Source organism: Ursus americanus, chromosome 6 (assembly GCF_024610735.1).
Source record: "Ursus americanus isolate L20-20 chromosome 6, mUrsAme1.1.p, whole genome shotgun sequence".
Lineage (NCBI taxonomy): Eukaryota > Metazoa > Chordata > Mammalia > Carnivora > Ursidae > Ursus > Ursus americanus.
Window position 1 is genome coordinate 53,648,553 of NC_142132.1, and position 22,357 is coordinate 53,670,909.

At 58.5% G+C, this 22,357-nt stretch overlaps 1 protein-coding gene across 2 annotated transcripts in view; it reads right to left on the reverse strand.

Annotated features, from left to right (window-relative positions):
- Positions 1–8,015: 8,015 nt before the first annotated feature.
- UNC5B (unc-5 netrin receptor B) overlaps positions 8,016–22,357 on the reverse strand; it is an 81,760-nt gene continuing 67,418 nt past the window's right edge. Inside the window, exons 7-17 of one of the 2 annotated variants that reach the window (XM_045783322.2) lie at positions 21,928–22,092; positions 21,671–21,703; positions 19,672–19,866; positions 18,920–19,309; positions 18,209–18,296; positions 16,678–16,846; positions 16,283–16,516; positions 14,233–14,382; positions 13,406–13,570; positions 12,448–12,629; positions 8,016–11,633 (exon numbers count right to left, since the gene is read on the reverse strand). In XM_045783322.2, the coding sequence (XP_045639278.1) occupies positions 11,468–11,633; positions 12,448–12,629; positions 13,406–13,570; positions 14,233–14,382; positions 16,283–16,516; positions 16,678–16,846; positions 18,209–18,296; positions 18,920–19,309; positions 19,672–19,866; positions 21,671–21,703; positions 21,928–22,092 (1,937 nt within the window). In that variant the 3' untranslated portion in view covers positions 8,016–11,467. The remainder of the gene's footprint in view (positions 11,634–12,447; positions 12,630–13,405; positions 13,571–14,232; positions 14,383–16,282; positions 16,517–16,677; positions 16,847–18,208; positions 18,297–18,919; positions 19,310–19,671; positions 19,867–21,670; positions 21,704–21,927; positions 22,093–22,357) is intronic. The other variant, XM_045783323.2, reaches the window with a different exon arrangement.

Below are 22,357 nucleotides of genomic sequence, written 5' to 3' on the forward strand. Positions count from 1 at the left end.
AATCTGATGAAAGAATTCACCCAAGGCAGAACGAAGGAGATAGAAGTTTATTGACTGCACTGCAAGGGAGCGACAGGCAGGACAGTAGAGAAGAGACTGTCCGCTAGGAGGCAGTGGTAGGGGGGCTGCAGTTAAGGGGGGAAGAGAGGAGGGGCCGGAACGTATGGAATTTTCCCCTTTTTGGTACCTGTGCCCGGTTCTAAATAGTCCACCGGTCAGCTAGGGCCTCTGGCTATTTCCAGGTGGGTCTCCTAATGAGCCTGTTTGCAGTCAGCTGGGGGGTCACTGTGGGCCCTTCTACCCCACTCACGTTTCCATTGCTCAAGCCTGTGGCCTAAAAGTAGCCTCTACAGAGGGTTTCTCAGGAGAAGTGACCTTGGAGCTGAATCTTCAGTATGCTTGTGGCCCATGGAGGACAGCAGGGAGGACCTTCCGGAAGGAGCAGAGGGCTGAAGCGAAGGCAGAGGGGAGAGCAGTGACATGTCGGGGGAGGAGGGATGCGAAGCTGTGAGAAAGTTCAGGACTGGGATGGCCCTGAGAGCCAGTCTGGGGGTGTGCTCACCACCCTGCAGGCCACAGCATGCCATTCCATGGAACAGCATTCTGTAAGGGTTTGCATAGAGGAGAACAGACCCCACCAGGGGTAGAGAGGTGACCTTGGGGACCGCTGATCACAGGCAGGGCAATAGAGCCTGGGGCCACCCGGCTCCAGTATCTGCCTGAGTTCTCCAGCCTAAGAAAGAAAACAGATCCATGTTTGCAGGGGTTGCATTTGGCATCTTAACCCTTTCTAGGCCTTGAACCATCCTGGCTCCCAGCCCTGGCTCCCTAACCCAAGTCAGTGCAGTTTGAAACACCCAGCCCAGGACACCTGGACCTTACCTGAAAGGTGGGAAAGGGGTGGGCAGGAGGAGCAAGCGGTGGGGGTCTGGGCACTGTTTTGGAGGATTTGGAGCCCCCGTGTGGTTGTGGGGCGGGGGAGCGGGGGAAGGCGGAAGACTGGTCTTGAATCTCCGTTTGCTCAGCAAGCTGGCTGCTCCATTTCGCTTGTGCAGATCGCAGATCGGACGAGCAGCCAGATTTCCCAAGATGCTCTGGTCCTGTACGCTCTAAGTACAGCTGACAAAACAGGCGCTGTCCACGATGAAATGACAAGAACCAAGAGGCCGAAGACCTTCCCAGATGCTGTTCCTGATGGGGAGAGGGGCGGTCGGGTGTCGCTCTTGCTGCACTTGGCCTCCCAGGGCTGGGCGGATGTTTTCAAGGGACCTCAACGTGGAGCAATTCTTGCAGAGAGTAGGAGTCCGGTAAGCAGGACTGCTGCCTGGCGGGGAAGGGGGATCTTCACAGAGCTCTGTGCTGGCTGCCCCCCACCTCTCTCCTGCAGGGACCACCTCCTCGAGTCCAATGTACGCTCCATGAGGTAGATACGCAGGTTAGCCTCATTTTGCATATGAGGACCCTGGGGTTCAGAGAGGTTAGTTTCTTGCTCAGAGTCACACAGCTACTAAGTGGCCAAGACTCAAATTGACACCTCACTGCCTCCAGAGCCCCGTCGGGGACATCATCCAAGGGGGCGGTCACACAAGCTCCTGGGCTTACCCAAAGCCTGCTGACCCGAAGGTGCTTCAGCAACAGAAGAACTACTTATTCAGGCAGCCAGCTGCCCATGGAGTCTGCCAGGCGGCTGGGCCTCCAGGCACGGGGTTGGCAGGCCATCTTGTGGCCATGCTCTGTCACTGCAGGTACTGGCTGGCTTGGTGAGGCTGCACTTTCTGCCGTCAGGGGCTTACTGGGCCCCCCAGCCCGGGGCGTGGGGCCCGGGAGACAAGGACTCATCCATAACCGCTGAGCTTCATTCTCTGCTCTCACATCACCAGTTCAAATCCACCCTCCGACTCTAGCCATCTCTCCTTCTGTGTCCCACGGCTCCCTTTGGGAAAGTTCTGCACCTTCTGGAGATTCCAGCCCTTGACCCCTCTGTCCCCCCTCCATGCATCGGGCATCTTGCCCTCCACCCTGCCTCAGCTTAGATCCCATGATCCATTATTGCAGTAACATCTCAGCAATCCCCCAAACTCCCATGTCTCCCGTCTCCTGGCGGCCCCGCTGGCCAAGCGTGGATGTACCCACCTACATCTGAGCAGATGAGCCTCGTGGAGCAAGCCCCCAGCCAGCAGGCGACTCCGCTCCGGATTCATGGTTACCAATCTGAGATGGGCCTTCAGCCTCCAGCAGGTCCGCGGCATGTCTCGGCTCCTGCTCTCGCTGAGAACTATGACCAGCTTCCTCCTCCAATTGCCCCAAAGCCCTGGACACAACCATCCCGACATGGTCTTGCCTCCTGCCTCCTGGAGGAACATCCTCATTTCTCAACACGAAATCTGCCCCATCAGCTTTGGGTTTTGTCTCTCCAGTGACAACAGGGCAGTGCCCCCTCTATCCTAGGGAGGGGATGGGATCTGGAGCCAGAGGGGGTTCAGACCTCCCAGTTGTTGATGGCTCTATGCCTCCGCCATCCGGGCCGGTCAGCCCGCCAGAACTCCCCCCTGGGAGTCAAAGGGACAGAGGCAGGCCACCAGGGACCGGAGGGAGCACAAAAGGCCTTGTGGTTGCGGAGCTGTGCCTTGTGAGGACCTGGCAGCATTTGCACGGAGGAGGAACTGCTCTAGGGTGGAGCATGGGATCTGTTTCCAAATCTTTGAAAAGCTGTCAGGGAAGATGACTTAGACATATTCCTAGTGATTGCTGAGGGTGAAATTAGCCCCTACAGTGAAAATAAGTAAGCCATCAGTAAATGCCATTTATTATGACTCTTTCAGGAAGTAGCGAGCTCACCGTGTCTGGAGGCAGTCAAGTGGCCTCTGGACAGGCCCAAGTCTGGGCTATTGTGGAGGGAATTCTGGCATCAGGTGAAATGTGGGAGATGATGGCCAAGGACCCCCCCACCTCTGCCATCCTAAAAGTCAGTGAAATGGATCCCAGTGAACCCCTGCAGTTCTCGGGGACAGCCTCTGCCCACTGTAACCCCCTTGGTAATCACGATATTTACTGATCTGCACACTGGGTGTCTGTCCCTGGCGACCTGGGGGTAGGGGAATTGCGGGGACCCCAAGGCCTCAGCTAAGCCCTGCCCTGGGGTTCAGCAGGCAGTGGAGAAGCTCCTGGGAAGAGGATGGGCTGAGCTCACCATCCCACGGAGGGCTGCGGGAGGGCTGCCGAGGCAAGCACCACTGTCCTTCAGATGCCACCCCTGCAAAGTGGCCCGCAGGGTCTCTCGGCGGTCAGTAGAGAGAGCCAGGGGCTCAGGGCTGCCCCGGTCAGCAAACCCCTGAACCAGAGCACTCTGAGCCTACCCCTCCCCTGCTTCAACGCCTTTCTGAAGCCCACCCCTGCCCAGTAGATCCCAGACCAGGTGGGTCTTATTAGACCCTGTGCTTCAAAAACATAGGGCCCACAATTAGCCAGATGGAATGATTTCACATACAAATCTGAATCCTGATTTCTGGTTTCTAAAAGCAGAAGGATAGAGCAGTCCTGGGCACTCACTCCTGCCTGGCAATCATCAGTTTGAGCCAGTAGTGAGGGCCTTCCCCTCCAGGGGGCTGTGTGGTCTCCAGTTAACTACAGTCTCCACTGCTCCCCATCACTCCCTAGCGTGCTGAGGCCAAACGTGAGAGGCCATCTGATGGAACATTTATCCTCCAGCTCCATTCAAGTAGAGATCCACGCTGCTGACAAAAGTGGCGAGCAAGCAATATGCTAAGACATTGTATGTTTCAAGACCCAGCCAAGAGGGCACGTTTCTTTGTGAAGTGTTGATAAGGCTGCTTCTCTTATTTGTATGATCAGCAGCCTGGACCCTGGAGATACTTGCTTTTGACCCAGGCCTACAGACGAAGCCCTGAGGCTGACTCCAAGGCCGAGGAACAGATCTGCATGAACCTGGAGCGGGTGGCCTATGGCAGTGGGGTCAGCATGGCCCCTCTGTCCTTCCCAGACTCCCAAACTGATCCTTCGATCCCTTTGCTATGAGCTTTCTCACCTCCTTACCTGTCACTGTACAGTTCCTGCCATCTGGTGGTTCCTTGGACCCAGTCCTCCACCGCAATCCCCACCTGCCCAGACACCATTACCTTCCAAGGCAGGCTGGCCAGAATGACCCCCTCCCTTCTTCGTGCTTGTACCGAGCTGGGGCCAGGCCCAGGCTAGCTGCCTCTCAGTCCTGGTAAACTGTGGGAACTCACTTTTTATTCTGCAGTGAGCTGCTAGGGGGCACGTCCGGGCATGATTTATTGCCCCGCACCCCCTATGCCAGGCGCATCTACGGATCAGATCAATAAATATTGATTGAATGTCCAGGTATTCCAGACCCTCTCCCTGGGGAAGCTTTCTAGGCCGAGGAGCTGGGGTGGGTAGATTCAAGCTACGGGCATGAGGCCTGGGCTGGGTCAGGCCCTCGTGGCCGCGGGAACAGCACGGACTCACCGGTGGCCCCCTCCCCAGGATTACCACCATGTCCTGGGTCGGGGTCCCTGAGAGGTCACCAGCTCCCACCCCCACATGCATACACACACCCAGAGACGCCCCGAGACCATTTCGGCCCCTGGGGCAGACAGCGGCCTTGACATCTGGCCCATTACCTGCTAAAGGGACATCAGTGTCTTCTCTTAGCAAGAAGTTTCATAAAAGAAGGTTGCTGCAAACTTTTGCCTAAAAGCATCTCCCCCAAAATGCACAATTGAGAAACAATGGCTCAGGGAAACCAACCCCAGTGTTCTAAAAATCTGTTCCTGGGGCGCCTGGGTGGCTCAGTCAAAGCACCTGCCTTTGGCTCAGGTCACGATCTCGGGGTTCTGGGATGGAGCCCCATGTTGGTTTCCCTGCTCAGCGGGGAGCCTGCTTCTCTCTCTCTCCCCCTGCCCCCCACCCTGCTTGTGCTCTCCAGCGTGCTCGCTCTCTCAAATACATAAATAAAATCTTTAAAATACCACTGTTGCAGAAAGCCTTTCTCGATGCCCAGCTCAGTCAGTGGCTTCTCTGAGCTTCCATGGCCCCCTTGTCCACTGATGCCTCTGTCTCCCGGTTAGGCCACGGGCTCGGAGGGCAGTGTGCCGCCTCGCCCCTGTGCCCAGGACTGACCGACAGACACGGTGTGCTGGATGAGCCATGGGACCCCACCCCCCGCCCCAGCTGGTGTCTGGAAAAGGCAGGCCTGTGGAGCTCCTCATCTCGAGCTCCTCCGGTCCCTGGGCCGCTGAATCCAGGGCAGGGATTACGGGAGACACAACTTCCTGTTGAGGACCGTCACCCAGTTCTCCAGGACCAAGGGCTAGGAAGGCTGGGCTCTTGGTGTGGGACTGCCTGTGCCCAGGGCAGAGCAACGGGTTGGATGGCAACTTTTCCCATGTAGGGCTGAGGAAGGGGCCCGGCTGCTGGCAGGGGAGAGAGGCTGGTGGAGGCGGTGAAGGGAAGGGGCAGGGAGAGCCGGCAGCCGCAGCCCCCAGCGGCCTATCGTGGGCACTCCGAGGGCTTTAGGTAAACGGGACAATGGAGTTCCAAGATGGATGGGTTGGGCCTTAGCGACCAAAATGAGATAGAGACCGTCTTACTGACAGTGAGGGAGGGACAAGTTAGGGACCTCCACGGGGACATCATTAAGGGAGCCTGTTATCCTGTGGGAAACACAGTGTTGGCAAAACGAATTTCCGAGCAGTTATTGGAAAAATAAAACTATTTCATGTTTATACCTCAAGGGGTTGAGACTCTTGAATCAGATCCATTATATTTAAATATTTACATGTACAAATATATGTTTGTATTTGCACAGATCTTCCTGGGAGGATACATACAAAATGAACCAACTGCTTCTGGGTGGGGTGGACTGGGGACAGGCAGGGAGCAGGGGACGGCCGGCCGTGAGACAGAAGAAGGAAGGGCATTGACTTCCCAACCTTTTCTTTTGTTCCTTAAACATTTTTTTTAAGCCATAGGCGTGTATCCTATTTTGAATTAAAACAGGCAAGAGTTTTGACAAATTTGCTAAGCGGAACTCGACAAGGTCTTCCTTCCTGTGTGTGAGATCTCATGCCCGAGGCTGGGATTGGAATGGGTTTTCTTTTCTTTTTTCTTTTAATTTAAAAAATTTTTTTCTTACGGCCCCTAGTGGTGGAGGGCGGCAGCTGGTGGCCTGAAGTCTGTGGGCTGTGACAGCTTCGTCACATCACTGCCCTGCTCTAGGGCAACTTTTCGGGCCACGCTTGGTTGTAGGGTCGGAACCAGCCCACCTTCTGCCGGCCTCTGGTTTTTCCTCACCCACCCCGGGACTGTGATGGAAGAGGGCCCACCGGGTGAGGCCGTCACACCCCTGCCTAGAAGCAGGACCCCAGATTACAGAACTACATCAGCCAGAGGGAACTTACAGACTGGGAGGTCGAAGGCCCCCATTTCACGGATAGGGAAACTGCGGCCCAGGGAGGGACAGTGACGTGCACAGCATCAGAACTAGAACCCAGGTCCCTGCTCCCCAGGCCAGAACTCTTGGCACCCAACAAGGGGTAGGTGGCAAGGAGAGGCCGTCCTGTATGTAGTAGGCAGAGGGGGAGGGGTTTAAATGGGTACCTTGATTCCTGGGGGGACCCTAGACAATCTGCTTGCTTGTAGGGACTACTTGTAGGAAATAGCCATCCCACACCTGACTCTGCCCACCCCTTCCCTGCACTGCTGCCCCACCTCAGGCTATACCTCCCTTCCCTTCCTACACCCCCCCCCCCCGACAAATGAATGCTCTGGGTACCCTGGGTCTCCGGGGAATGGTGACAGTCAGAGCAGTGGGTCTGTGTGCATGCGTGTGCGAGTGTGTGCTGACGATCCTGCCTGCCCCGCTGGGCCATAAGCTCCCAGAGGACCTAGCCCACATGTGCTCCCTACCCCTCGTGCGACAGCCGGGGGACACCTGGCACACACCCAGAGCCACAGCTCCCTGAAAGTCAGAGCTGGCGGTGCCTATAAGTACCTCATACTTCAGGGCATGGAAAGGTTAGAAAGGGGTCTATGGCCAAATACACGGTGGGGGGGCACCCTGAATTAATGTGAAGAGACCAGCTTCTTGCGGGACTTCTCAGAGCCCTTCATGTGCCGACGGACACTGCGAGTGTCCACCTATGAGACCAGAGGGTACTTTCACCCCAAACTTCAGAGATCACAACATCCACCATGAAGCAGGCACCGCAAGCTTGAAACTGCTGGGACTAGACTCAGTTCACATAGGGAGGCCTGACGACCAGCTAACAGGACCCTGCCAGTCATATGACCCCTTTTGTGCGAAGTAGAAAAAAACGCCCCTTCAAGGTATTTCCATCTGTGGAAAAATTCACAGCAATATGTTGGTTTTATTACAACAGGACCTTTACTGCCATCTGCTGGAAACATCTCATAGTAAATACACAGATCAACCATCTGTGGGAATGGCTCCACTCTCCCCTTTAGATATTTGGAAATGATACTCTTGTCCAGTGTGTCACCTGCCGAACCATGCATAGCGGCCCTGGCTCCAAAGTCACCTGATCCCCGCCCACCCATCAATCCCTTTCTACAGGCACCATTATGTCCCAGGTGAGTGCTCTAAACCGACCTCTCAGCCTCCGCCCCTCTGCATTTCTTGTAGACAGAAAGGGATGCTGGGGGCTTCATGTCCACGTATCACTTAGCCCACAGCAGGCTCAAATGACTGAGCCCTGAATTCCATGAATGCTTTTGCCTTGAGGGTGCCGCCTGGGGAGCAGGGATTGGGATCCAGACCCAGCACGGGCTCTACCTTGCTGTGTGACCACAGAGAAGTCCTTATCTCTCTCTGGGCCGGGTTTCCCTTCTGTACAATGAAGCAGTTGGGCTTGATGGTTTCCAGGAGCTCACAGAGCTCTGACAGTGATCACCCCTTTCCCAAACCCATGGAATTTTGGGAAAAGCAAGAAGGTCATCCGAGTTGCTGATAGACAGTCAAGAAGACAACAGAATACAACTGGAATCTTTTATTAGACTAGGAAATATAATTTATTTTGTAAAAATTAATTTTGTTACAATAGGAATGCTAAACCGTATGTACAGGTTGAAGTTTACAGACTAAACAGCGGTGGGATGGGACCGTCCCCGCAGCCCTGGGACACGTAACCATGTCCACGGCCCAGGCAGGGGGCCCAGCCCTTTGCCCCCAGCAGAGCTGCTCCCTGCACCCAAAGTCCTGGTCACCTTCCCTCAGAGGGCATACTAAGGGACCTGGCTCAGCTGCCTGGTTGCTGGGGACAGAGGACCAGAGGGTCCTGGGTCATCCAGGAGATGGAGAGGCCCCCACACCCGCAGGAGGACCCCTGGTCTCTGCGAGAGAAGGCAGAGGAGAGGCACGTAGAAGATACACCGACTGACCCTGTGGATTCAAAGAGGTCACACACGCACACCCAGGTGGGGACATGTTCCTGGGGGGGGCACCCTGTTGTGCCTGGAGACAAAAGCACGCACACATGGGGCACGCACACACACATGCACGTGCAAGCACACCCCAGTGATGAGAGAGACACAAACACCAGCGCGAGGCCCCTGCAAGACCCTCGGGGGCCCCTGATCTGCCTCTCGTGGGGCACATGGGCCACGGGTGGCGGCCGCTTAGGTCGGAATAAGAGGAGAAATCCTGACCTCCCTCAGGCAGGCAGTGTGGGGACACAGCCACGGTAGCCTCAGGAGAGGACTGGTGGATGGAGCCAGCACACCTTTTCCAGGCGTTTCTTATAAAGCCAGACAGTTTGAACCCTCCCAGGAGGCTCCAGCCAATTGGTTCTGTGCTCCAGGCCCTGGTACACAATTTCTGGAAATCAGCTGAGAAATGGCACGTTGGTGGCTGGTCTGGCCTCATCCACCAAGAGCTCCCATCCTGGGTGCTGAGCAGGTGGGGTGGGGAGGAGGGGCACGGCAGATGGCAGCCGACCTCCACCCACTAGGGTTCCCACTAGGCCCCTAGAACGACCATGTGTCAGAACCCAAAGGGAGTCAGACAGCAGCTGCAGGTATGAAAAGGAGATGAGGCCCAGAGAGGGCAGTCCTATGCCTGAGGTCACACAACAGTTTAATGGCACAGCTGGTCTTCGGACTCCAGGCTGCCCGGGGGTCTTTTAGAGACGGATGGGGAGGGCACCGGGAAAGCCCCTGTGGCACTGGTCAGGCTGCTGTCACACAGGCCCGCACAGCTCAGGCTAGGACGCATCAGGGACGCGGAGCCCACAGCAGACGGGCACCCTTGGCAGGGAAGGCTCGCTGCCTTTGAGGCACGCCACTCAGGCACTGGGATCCAGAGCTGTCGTTGCCCCGCCCCGAATGCAGGCCTGGCCCCTTCAGCAGCCCTGAGAGAAGAAATCCTCTCTCAAACCAAGCAGGACTCTGTCTGCCTGTGGCTAAGCTACCCCCCAGGGGGGTCGGTAGGTGGTGAGAACCCCCATAAGCCCCAGAGTCCACGGCAGGGAAGGGTAGGCTGGGGACACCGGCTGGGACTGGAGCCCCAAAACCTGCTTTCCTCCCAGGAGACCAGGCTTTTCAAAGGGCAGGATATGCCCAGGCTGGTCCCAGTAGCTGCTCATGGACCCGCTGGGGCAAGCCCTGGGGTTAGCGCCCGCACAGAGCTTTGGGGGCGGGGGGAGCTGGCACTGGCTTTGCCCTGGGTGCCAAGGAGGAGAGAGAGGCCTGTGGTGAGGCCTCTGTGCCAGCTGTAAGAACTTTGTCCCAGCCATTGTCAGCCAGTCAGAAAGAGACCTTGATCTGATGGCCCCGTGGAGCTTCCCGGAGCAGGCTGGCCAGGGGGTACCAGCCCGTCCACTCTGGCAGCCCTGCCTGTTAAAGCTCGCTTCAAGACCCCCCAGACTGCAGGGGGAGGCTGAGAACCAGGCTGAGGGAGGTGCCGGTAGAGGTCAGAGCTGGGAAAACAGGCCTCCCCAGGTTCTCCTCCACTGGGGGAGGAGGGGTGTAGCACACAGCCAGGCACCCACCTCCCTGCCTCCTGGACTGGAAACAGGCTGACTGCCGACATTCTTCAAAGCCACATCCCTTCTGTTTTATAGATGAAGCTCCCAGCCAACTGAGGCTGGAGAAGACCAGTTTCTGGATTCCTGGGCATTAACAGAACGCCAATGCGCTCCTGCCCCTCTAGTCTAGGCGCTGCTAGGTGGAGGGATGACCGGGCTGGTCCCACCCTGGGGTGAAGGAGAGAAGTGTCCAGAGGAGACTCTGTCTTCCCCCACCCCACTTCGTTCTCTGCTTAGGCCCCACTTCTGGGTCCCGCTCCCTTCCCCAGGAGCTACCAGACAGGGACACGGGAAACACTGTCCCTGGCTCCCAGCTGGCCTGGCCTGCCCACACTTTCTACCCCAGGGCCTCTTAACCTGGACTCCTGAGGAGCCCGGGGAGCCTGTGGGAGCCCTGCCTGGGGAGGTGGTGGGTGGGAGGAGCCAGCCCACTCCAAACCTCAGGGCTCCTTGGCTTTATAGACTCAGCACCTGCTTAAGATTTTAGAGGGAAATATGGTACCATAGCTAAAACCCCATTTGACCCTGTACAACTGGGGAAACTGAGGCCTTGTAGGACTTAATCTAAGATGGAATCTTTAGCAGCAAGGTGTCCCTGTTCTGTCTCTCTCCCTGATAATCTCTCTCTCACACACGCACACACACGCACACACGCTCACTCCTGGCCAGAACCACGAGCAAGCCCACACTCATCCACACTCAAGAAAAGAGTTTTCTATTTTTTCTGTGTTGTTTTTCATTTTCTTTTTTTTTTTTTCTTAAAAAGGACTTATCCAAATATCTGGATAATAAATCATGTGCGTTTCCTAAGAAACTGGGTTTTTCTTTTCCCTTGTGGTTTTGGTGTTGCTCTTTTTCTTCTTGGAGCCTGACTAGCGGTCTGAAGTTTCTTTCTTCCTTTCCTTTTCCTTTTTGCTTTGGACAGGAGAAAGCAGTTCGTCTGAATTGTACTTGACTCTTCAAAGAGGAAAATGGTGTGGAAGGAGAAGGGGGCTCGGGGGGAGGGAGAAACCAGGAACCGAGGGAGAAACTGAAGGACGAAACTAAGACAAACATAACCCAGAGCCCCCGGGGCGGCGGTGGCAGGTGGGGTGGACGGAGTGGGGAGGGCCACCTCCTGGCCCCCTGGGCTGCCTCCAGAGGCCTCAGGGTGATTTCCGCACAGAGATCTGAGGGCAGGAGGGACAGCAGAGGGTGAAGAAGGAGGTGGGTCCTCCGGACAACGGAGTACATGGATTTGCTAAGGCTGGTTGTGGTCTGGAGTGGGGCGAGGGGAGGAGGAGGGGGCGACTCTGGCTGTGAGCTGGGGGGCAGTGGAGGCCGCACCACCTCTCATGAGGCTGCCCGGCGCCTCCCTGCGCCTGTCTCCTGCCCGCCCTCCCAGCCCATGGTTCCGGGGCCTCTCAGCAGTCCCCATCAGTGGCCATGGCCACCAGCATCTCACTCTTGCCCATCTCCTCCAAGGCACTCGCCAGGCTGTTGAGGTCCCCGTCGTCCTGCTGCAGAGCTTCCCAGAGGTCCAGGATCACGCCTGTGGGGCTCGCTTTGGTGGCAAAGTAATTCAGGTACCTGGCGGAGGGAAGGAGAAGGCCGTCGGGGTCCCCAAACACCCAGCACCTCCTGGGAGCTTGGAAATGGAGAGCACCGGGAGGTGGGAAGACTCTGTGGTCCCACAATCCTGGGTCCTCTGCTGGGGGGCTGTGTGGCCCTGGGCAAGCCACTGCTCCTCTCTGAGCCTCGGGCTCCTCCTCTCTAAAACCCAAACTGTCTTGCTCATTGTCAGCCATCATCCCTGGTGGTACCACCACTGAAAGACACTGGCCCCCGGAGAGGCTGTCCAAACCTAGCCTTCCATTCTTTCCTGCTCCCGCATCTGTTCCCTGCTTGGTCTTGCCCTCCACACTCTCCTGAGAGTAGGAACAAAGCCTTAGACGCTTTGCAAAGCCCATCCGTTTCTAGTCCTGTACGTGGCATCTGCTCACTGCAGGTTTATTAAAGGGCTTCTCAGTAATATAACGTAATAATAAGGACTATTGTTGCCATGGTATTTATCCAGCATTTTAAGTTCTCCAGAAGGGCTTTGACACCAAAATATACTGTCACCGGCAAACATTTCCAGAACACCTGCTCTGTCCTGGGCACGGGGGTGTAAGTGGTGATCACAGCGGGGGTCCCAGCTTCCCCTGGTTCCCACGGGCCAGCGCCCTGAGCATGGCGCTCCTCAAGGATGGGCTTCGGCTTCTTGGATTTAGCACACCCGAGCCTGAGCTCCTGACCTACCGCAGATGGAAGGATCTGATCCCGGACTGTGGGGCTGCCTGCCCCACCTGCGCCCTGGGGACAAAGGGAGGCTGGGGTGGGGCGGGCCCGGCCCAACACCCACCTGTCCATGGAGAGCTTCTGCGCCAAGAGCCGCCAGTCGTTGCCCCGAGAGTTGGGGGCGTCCAGGCTGTTGCATATCTTCTGGCGGATGGACAGTGGAATCTTGAAGGCGTAGGGTCCCAGCTGGGTGGTGACCATGCTGCCAGGGGCAGAGCAGAAGGCATCCAGGGAGCCGGCAGGCGTCTGGAAGAGCAGGGGGCAAGGTGAGAGGGGCAGGGGGCGCCCCGCTGCACAGCACTGGCATCTGTCCCTCCAACCTTCCTGCCCGGGGACTGTGAGCTCACGGAGGTTCCGGTCACCCCCCATGCTCGGGGAAGGCTCCACCTACTCAGTCAGAGGCCTCCTCTCCCGGAAGGTGAGCTTCCAAGGGCCAGGGCTGCACGCGCAAGCCCAGGCCTCGGGGCGCAGTGTGCTCTCGCACCCGCCCGGGCTCCCGCTGATGCCCTCTCAGGATTACCGAGCCACGAGGAGCCTCAGCCACGCTTTAATCCGCCCAGAGCCACTTCCACACGTGTGGAAATGAAGTCTCGAAAGGGGAAGTGACTTGCCCAGGGTCACGTGCCAAGTTAGGGGCAGAGCTGGGTGGAGGCCTACAGCTGTGCTCTTGACACCGCACTGCAAGGAGGTTCCAGCACTGTGGTCCTGGGCGGCCTGGGTTTTGTAAGCCTCAATCTGGATTTAGAGTCGGGGAGAACCACAGGCCTGGCCCAGTGCTGACCACATCCAAGGTCGACGGTCTCTGTCCTCCCTAAAACCCCACTTTCTGACTTAGTGAGGTCACCTATGTTGCCGCTCGGTAAGCGCTCTGAGCAAAAACTGCCCGAGTCCCAGCTCCGACTTGGGGGGTGAAGGGGACGTATCTTTACGGGAGACAGCATTCCCACCCAGCTGAGTGGGGAGCACGGGGGTCTGAACACCGCATGCCCCGGCCCCACAGAGAGTCTGGCCTCTGGCCTCACCTCTGCCAGCGTGGCGTGCAGCTGGAAGATCTGGCCCTCCCCTTCCACCTGCCGCACACAGATCTTGCAGGTGAGCTCTGCGGCGGCCAGGCTGTGCCTCTCCAGGGTGAAGGTGCAGTGCAGGGCCTTCTGGCTGCCGCTCCAGATGTGACAGAAGGGGATCTCCTGCGGGAGGGGCGGCAGGGTCAAGGACGGGAGGCCAGCTTGCCCTGCCCTCGGGGAATGAGGCTAGCCTCGGGAGTGCGGGGACCTCTCAGGGGCCAGTGCAGGCCTCTCCATTCGGACGGGCAGAGGAAGAAGAGCTGGTCAAGGGCCCTTCAGCTGAGAAAGCGAGCACAGGGGGGAGAAAGCACAAATCTGGATGCGTGAGTGTGTGCGCGTGTGTATGCGTGTGTGTGTGCGTGAGCGTGAGCGTGTTTGTCTGGGCCTGGAAGCCTTGCAGACTCAGTGGTGGTGTGCTGACAGGGGCAGGCACAGGGCTGTGGCTATTCGAGATTCTTCTGCACAGTCTGCCGGGCATGAACACGCTTGGAGATGGTAAGTCCTCTCTGAAAATGACGCGTATAGACATTTGTGTGTGGGCGTGCGTGCAGGGGTGGGGGTGAGTACGGCCGCCAGTGGCACGAGCGTGGGGATGGGCTTCAGGGTGACGGGGTGCATGGAGAGTGGGGTGGGAGGGAGACAGCGACCCGGGGAGGCGGGGCCAAGGCTAGAGGAAGGAGACGGGGCCAAGGCCTGGGAAGGGGCATTGGTCTTCCCTGCACAGCCCCTCAAATGTTCCCGCTTCCCCAGCCTCATGCCCCCAGCTCCTCTGGCCCAGCCCTCACCTGGTACTTGGCCAGCAGCTTGCTCCTCCAGTGGGCGTGGGGGACGTCGTGCAGAGAGAGGCGTAGGTTGTGGTAACTGTCCTTAAACAGCAGGGGTTTGGGCTCCTCCAAGAGATAGCCGCCCAGCGTCCGCTCCAGCTCCAGCACCTCCTGGGGGCCGGGGGCCATGGGAAGGGGGAGCCCATCATACTTGGCCCATGGGTTCTTCCTGCTGCAAGCTGGGGGTCTGGGGACACATGCGGGCAGTGGGAGCCCGGCTGTAGGACTGAGGGCAGGCACCCAGCGGAGCACAGGGCCAGGCATTTGGTAAGTGCTCGGAGAAGACACACCGTGTGAATGGATGCATGAGTGGACAGCTGATGGATATACGGATAGATGACTGGATTTGCACATGACTAGACAGATAGATGGACGAACAGATAGATGGATGCATAAATACAGACAGATGGACATGTAGGTGGACATACAAATGGATTGGTATATAAATAGAAGGACAGATGGAAGGAAAGATGAATGGAGGCTTGGAGATGGCTGGACAGACAGATGGACTGCTGAGTGAATGAGTATACAGATAGATGGGCAGCAAGCTGGATGGATGATGGATGGATGGACAGATGGGGACTGAAGAGATAAGGAATGCCATCAAGCCAAAATGTGGCAGCTTCCCTCCTGACCTCCCCTCCACTCTCTGACCAAAGCTGGACCCTGGCCAGTGCCCCAGTGCTGAGGGATGCAGGCCGCGAGAGCATTTCTCCGAGCCTCCAACCCATTCTGGGCCTTCTGGAATTTCAGGCCAGCCTAGCCCGGCAGAGACACCCACTCTCCCATGAGGCCTTTCTACCTACGCTGCCTCGGTCCCCAACTGGAGTTTGGGACAAGTCACAAGTGACTGGGAGACAGGAGTTGGATGAGACCACGGACCATGGGTGGGGGGCGGCCTGCAGCTACAGGAAAGGGCCCGGGGGCTTCGCAGAGGGATGGAAGGAAGGAGGAGGAGGTTTACAGGGGGCCAAGGGGCTGTGCTCTTCCAGTGTCAGGATGAGCCTGAGGACCTAGGAACTCAGGGGACGGCTGGGGAGGCAATGGACAGGGACTTGGAGGCTGGGGGCAGGGGGTGGGGGGTGGGTGCTACTAACACAGGCTCCACGCCTGCCACCATCAGGCTCTACGTGCCCAAATCTGACCCCTTCGCCTTTCTGCCTCCCCTGCCCAAACCACTGGCACCTGCCACAACCCCTCCCTCATTCAGGGGCACCGTCTGTCCTTCTGCATATACTCGGAACCTGGCTGTCAGCCTGATGCCTCCCCTCTCCCCTTTATCCCATCAGTCACTGGGTTCTGTCCATTCTGTTAACACAGTGGCCAACCCCCTGTCCTCGCTGCTGTCACTGCCTGGTGTCCAGGGCCCAGGTGCAGCTTCCCAACTGGCCTGTCTCTTGCGCGCCCATTCCCGCAGCAGAACACAGGGGCTTTCAAAAGAGCGCCTGTGAACAGTGTCCACCGCCTCTATGCCCCCACCCACTGGATCGATCCCAAATTCCTGAACACGGCTCCCAAGGCTGTCGGGGAGTTGAGCCCTGTCCACCTCTCCAGCCCCATCTCTCTCCCTCCGTCACATTTGCACAGCCCCTGCAGGCTTCGGTCACACACAGCGACCCACCTGCTTTTGCGTTAACGGCTCTGCCAACTGGAATGCCCTTCAGCCTTCTCTGCCTGGCACCCCTGCTTGGCTTTTGGAGCATAGGTCTAAGGTTAACTGTGCTGTGACGCCTTCTGAGACCCTCCCCCTCCCAGTCGGGTGCTCCCCTCGCCCTCCGTCAGGGAGCCCCCATCTCTCTCCCTTTTCTAGCCAGGAGCTTGGTGAGGGCAGAACTGTGCCTCTCTGATGCCATTTCAATGAGCAATGAATGACCGATTCACGGGGCTGATGGTGGAAGAGGGGTACCACGATTTTGGGGTGAAGGGTACCGGAAGGCAGCAGGCAGCTGGTCCGCTGGGGGTGACGCACCCCCGTGTGCCAGCGCTATGGCCTACCTAAGGTCGGCCTTACCTTCAGGGCTACGGGTGTGTCCTCCAGGCAGTAGACCCTGAGGCTATACTCCAGGGAGGTGCAGAGGGCGGGGGCGAAGATGGCCAGCTGGAGCCGCTTGACCGCTGAGCGGGAGTACGACTCGCCGGTGAACACATAAGTGCCCAGCTGGTCCAACAGGATGTGGCAGGACCTGGCCTCCAGCTGGCAGTAGCAGGGCGTGTTCAGGGTTTCCTCGTCCAGAGTCACCACCTCCTGCAGGGGGACGGCAGGGGGAGGCCTACAGGTCACAGTCAAGGCTGTGGAGAGGTCCACCCAGGTGGGGCCAGGAGAAAAGGGGCTTGTTTTCAGCTTCGGAGGCCTCCCAGAGCAGCTTCGGAGAGCGGGTCCCCCACCCCCCAGCCTCAGCTCCTCACCTCCCAGTGGCCCTGGTGGGCCTGGGTCTTGAGCTGGAAGATCCAGTCCCCGGCGCTGACCTCAGCACAGTGGGGTACCGTGAGGATGACGGGGCGGCACAACAGGAGGCCCGTGGGCCCACAGGTCACCGAGGGGCTCAATACTGTCTGGGTCCCTTCTGAAAGCGGGCTGGGGAGAGGGCAGAGGGCAGGGGGGAGGCAGTGAGGGGAGGCCACAAGCTCGGCAAGGGCTGGGACTGGGGGTGGGGCTCCCGCCTCCACCCTGGCTCCTGGGTGGCCCAAGGCAGGTCTCCACCCCCGGGGGCTCCCAGAGGTCAGGGGTTAAGGAGAGGCAGAAGGATGGCATAGGCCTTAAGATCGTTCTCAGGTTTCTGCTGTTACACGGTGAAGTTCTCACAGCCATATCTTTGTTCGCGGTTTCAAAGGTTCTGAGCTCTAAACTACTTTCTAGAAAGCTGCTACCAGTCTAGGCTCCCGAGAGCATGTCATGGGGGTGCCGAGTCCCCGCGCTTTTGTCAATATGAAGGTTTTACTGTTTGAAAGAAATCTGTAAATTCAAGAAGCAAAACATTCCTAATATCTCCTGTTTGAATTACTATTTCTTTGACTACAAATTAGGCTGTTTTTTCTTTATCTACTGGCCTGTGTGTGTGAGGGCGCGTGTGTGTGTGAGGGCGTGTGTGTGTGAGGGCGCGTGTGTGTGAGGGCGTGTGTGTGAGGGCGTGTGTGTGTGTGTGTGTGTGAGGGCGTGTGTGTGAGGGCCCGTGTGTGTGAGGGCCTGTGTGTGTGAGGGCGTGTGTGTGTGTGTGTGTGTGAGGGCATATGTGTGTGTGAGGGCTTGTGTGTGTGTGTGAGGGTGTGTGTGTGAGGGCGTGTGTGTGTGTGAGGGAGTGTGTGTGAGGGCGTGTGTGTGTGTGTGAGGGCGTGTGTGTGAGGGCATGTGTGTGTGTGAGGGCCCATGTGTGTGAGGGCCTGTGTGTGTGAGGGCGTGTGTGTGTGTGTGTGTGAGAGGGCATGTGTGTGTGTGAGGGCTTGTGTGTGTGTGTGAGGGTGTGTGTGTGAGGGCGTGTGTGTATGAGGGTGTGTGTGTGAGGGCGTGTGTGTGTGAGGGCGTGTGTGTGTGTGTGAGGGCATGTGTGTGAGGGCATGTGTGTGTGTGAGGGCCCCTGTGTGTGAGGGCGTGTGTGTGTGTGTGAGGGCGTGTGCTTCAGAGAGAGTGTGTGTGAATCACTTCATAGCCTCTGACCAGTTTTGTAGCAAACTGTTCAAAGCCTCTTTACATAGTAAAGATGTTTGTCATAATGTAGCTACTTCGTCAACTGCCCTTCAGTTTCGTGATTTGTCCGGCTGGTTTCGTACATTTTAAGTGTGAATGTAATCAGGTCTGTCGACGTCTTCCTTGGAGAACTACCTCTGGCCTTAGGATCAGGTGCAGAGTGGGGGGTGGTGATATCTGAAGCCAGGGTGGACAGGTAGCAGGCAGAGGAAGAGGAGGGGCAGCCCAGGCTGGAACTGAGGTCTCTCTACTCACAGGGTGTTCTCTGCCTTGTTGATAAGCAGGTACAGCTCATAGAACTTGCCCTGGGGGATGGCTCCACTGGGCACCAGCAGACTGACCCCTAGAGGGAGAGGGTGGTCAGGAGGGAAGGGCCGGAGGAAGTCTCAGAGCTTAGAACAGGGGTGAGGGGTGGGTGGCTCCTAGCTTAGGTCGGAGGGAGAAAGACGTTTCCTGAGAGCCAGGGGGTCAACAGCAAGGGGTGGAGACAGAAGCTCTGGGAATTAGGTACCAAGACAGCCCAGGCCACTGACAGCAGCGGGTCTGTCTGGTACCACAGGGGCCGCTGCCACTGTGACAGGGTATAAAGATGGCAAAGACTCCAAGTCAGAAGGCCCCAATGCCAGCTCCAGCCCCAGATCAGTGTGACACTGGGAAACCATCACGGCTTTGCAGCCTGAGATCAGCCCCGCCCTCCCAGTAGTTCTCTGTAGGTCTGTTGAACTACAAAGAGGTATTCTCCCCCACTTAGCAGGTGAGCTTTACAGAATGGCTAGTCCAAGGTTCCGGAACCCACCTTAGTGGGGCAGAGAAAGGCCTGACCCCAAATCTTCTATTTTATTGTCCTTCCTCCCCCTGGGCCTCATGTTTCCCATCTGAGAAGTGGGACCGGGAAGTCCTATCTTCTGTCGGTGGAGGGGGGACATGCGGAGGCCGGGCCGAGAGGCAAGCGGAGCGGGAGCCCACCTGTGCCGGGGACGCTGAGCCTCCCCCCCAGGCAGCCAAAAGTGCCGCTGACGCTGCTCCCCGGGTCACGGGGCAGGCCCAGGAGCTGCTGGGAGCCGAGGCTGGCACTGTGCAGGTGCAGTAAGTGGGCATCCCGGGTGAAATCGCCCGAGTAAGTGCCGGCCGGCAGGACCCCCAGCAGGTCGGCCCCATCTGGCAGGCCTGGCGCAGAGCTGGTGGTGCCGGAGTTGTAGACCTTGATCTTGAGACTGGGCAGGGGGTCCAGCAGAGGTGAGTTGGTCATGGGGATCTTGTCGGCTGAGTCCTGCAGGGCATACATGGGCCCGCGGTAGATGCCAGCACTGGCCGTGAGGTCCGGAGGCGCAGACGGGTGCAGGAGCTGCGGGTTGTCTGCGGGGGTTGGGGCTATGGTTAGACCCAGCTGTGCCTCACTGGCCGGCTCCTGCCCTCTGCTCCTGCCGGGGGCCCTTCTGTTGCAAAATCCCACTCAAATGTCCAGCTGCCAAAGGCTCAAGGGCCATCCGCTGCAGGAAGCTTTGGGGACTCACCACCTGAGCTACTCCTTCCCTCTTCTCTGGGTCCACCAGAGCGTCTCTCTGATCTACACTCATCCAGTTATCTGCACAGCAAAGTCTAGAAAAACCTCCAGAGGGAGCAGGACCCCTGCTCTGGTCTGGCCGGTCTGGCCGGCTGCCATGCCCCTCTGGGTGCCCCGGGCTGCATCTGCCACCCAAGGTATGCCCGGTGCTTACTGGGCCTCGCAGTCTTGAAGTTGACGGGGTGGAAGCCACCAGTGAGGGCAGCGGATGAGTCGGTGATGTCCGTGTCGAAGTCCCGGCAGTGGCGGCGGTACACCACCACCCCCACCACCATGAGGACGCCCACGATGACGAAGGCGGACACCACGAGCCCCGCATACAGCGCCACGTCCCCCGAGGCCTCCAGCACTGCGGGCACAGGAGGGCTGCGTGAGACCCAGGTCCCGGGACAGAGACCCAGGTGCCGGGACAGACCTGTGCTATGCTAGGTCCTAGTCTGAGCACCACCACGACTGGCCGGGGACCTCAGGCAAGCCTGAACCGCTCTGCGCTTCAGTCTCTGCGAGTAAAATGGTCTCAAGTCCCCTGCCTTGCTTCCCTCCCGGAGCAGAAAGACAGGCAGAATGACTCGTGGTCAGTCCCAACAGTGAACTCATGGCTCACTGCTGAGAAAGAGACAAGGGCTGTGGCTCCGTCTGTTCTGCCCCGGCCAGGAAGTTAACTCAGGGCCCCACTGCAGCCTCAGCACATCCTCAGGCCGGAGGTCCCGGCTCCCAGAACTCTCTGCAAGCAGCTGTCCTGAGCTCAATTTGCAACCTATGCTTGGGGTGGGGGGGAGTGCAGGCGGAGAAGGATCAGGAGGGAATGAGATGCAAGGCGATGGGGTGGAGAGGAGGTGAGCAGGCGGAGGGGCTCAGGGAGGCCACCCACGGCTACACTTCCCTCCCCCAGGTGGGGGGAGGCTGCCACACAGCTGCAAATAACTCCATCTGGGCCAGGCAGGCAGGTGTCAGGGTCCAGAGGCAGGGTCTACACGGCAGAGCCATCAAACCGCGCTTTCCACACGATGCACGTTCTGTGTCTGTGTCGTCCCACATGATCGCCACTAGCCCCGTGTGGCTAATGAACAACTAAAATGTGGCCGGTGTGACTGGGGAACTAAGTCTTTAAAATTGTATTATTACATTTTAACTAAGTTAATAGGAAGTTGAAAGAGCTACACGTGGCCAGTGGTTAGCACGCTGGGCAGCACACAGGCGGCGCCTCAAGACGGCTGCTCTGCCCTCCTTTGTTTTGGGAGCACCAGGAAGCACATGTCCCGTCTCCCCTCCTGGGGCGGGGGTGGCCCTCCGGAAAGTAGGCCTGCTTTCCCTGCCTGGACCCTACCAAGCCCCACTTCCCTGGTGCAGACTGAGACTTCGGGGAGGGGGAGAGGGGGTGGCTCAGGGCTGGTGGCTGCCCGATTCTGCCACCTTCTGGCCCCATCTCTCCTCAGTGGCCCTCATTCTTAGGCTCCCCAGAGGATCCTGGCCCCCGGGACACCTGCCAGAGGAGGCCCTCAGGGCTTGGCTCTGCCTCCTGATGTTCTCCCTGACCGCTCTGAGCTGGGCCCAGGGCCTCGCTGCTGATGTGATGATTCTGGAATTATCTGGGAATTATGGCTCAATTACCACAGCCAATCGGCCCGAGCCGCTTTACCGCTCTCGAGCTGCCCCAGCACAGCCTGGGGAGAGAGCCGCCCCGCCCCTCGGGGCTGACGCCAGGCAGCGGGTTTCCCAGAGAACCTAGGCCTGCTCTTGGGGGTACAGTAAGGGGCACGGGTTGATGGTGTGGGCCTGGGTGCTGGCTCTGTCACAGAGAGGAAGGCCGAGGGCACAAAGCTAAGAGCACCAGCTTTGGCCACATAACGAGTGAGGTTCAAATGCTGCCTGGATCCCCGGGTAAGCCCCTTCCTCTGACACCCATCTTCTCCCATCACGGGAGGGTCGGGACAGTGTCCTTTCTGTCAGCTGTGGGTCTGCCTGTCTGCATGTGACAGAGGCCGGGACGCGTGCAGCCCTAGGGGCCGGGGGACCCCATGGAGGGTTGGTGAGGGGCCACCTTCAAGTCTCCCTGCCCCCACCCTGCCCTGCAGCCCACACCCTGGAAAAGCCAGCCAAGGAGAGCCAGGGATCCCCCAGAGGAAAGAGGACAGCCATGAAATGGGACTTACGGTGGCTTTTGGGGTCACTTAGAGTTTTCTTATCTGTCGAGGGAAATAAAGGGAAAGACAATGACATAGATGGCGGAGAAAGGATGGTGGAGGTGACAGGAAACGCGCAGATGAGATGATGCACGTGGCGGGTGGGCAAAGGCCCCAGGGACTGCTCCACAGCAGCCGGCACCTGAGGCCTGGGGCGGGCTGGGGGGGCCCCCTCGTCCGCCTTGAGCCCCCACCCCGGGGAGGCCCCCGCCGTCCCAAGGACTCACTCTGCACGCACAGCCCGTCCGTGCAGTTCTTGGAGTCAAGCAGGGTCCCGCTGCAGTCTCGGCCTCCGTTCTGGGGTGGGGGCGCCATGCACTCGCGGCTGCGCCAGTGGGCGCACTCGGTGCTGCAGGCTGACCACTTGCTCCACTCCGTCCACGCTCCGTCCACTGCGGGGGCACGGCACACAGAGCGTGGGACAGCGCACGCGCGGTTAGGCCATGGAGCACAGCCACGGACCCGCGCACGCGCACTACAGCAGGGGAGGGACCCAAGACACGCAAGCCACACGGAGAGATCTACCCCCGGCCACGCGGCCCTGTGCCAGCGCGGCCAGGGGTGTTGACAGGGACTCGAACCCAAGGCAAACACCCCGCACTGTTCACACAAAAACCTGAGCCAGGACAAAACCAGGCATGCGAGGGCCCACAGACG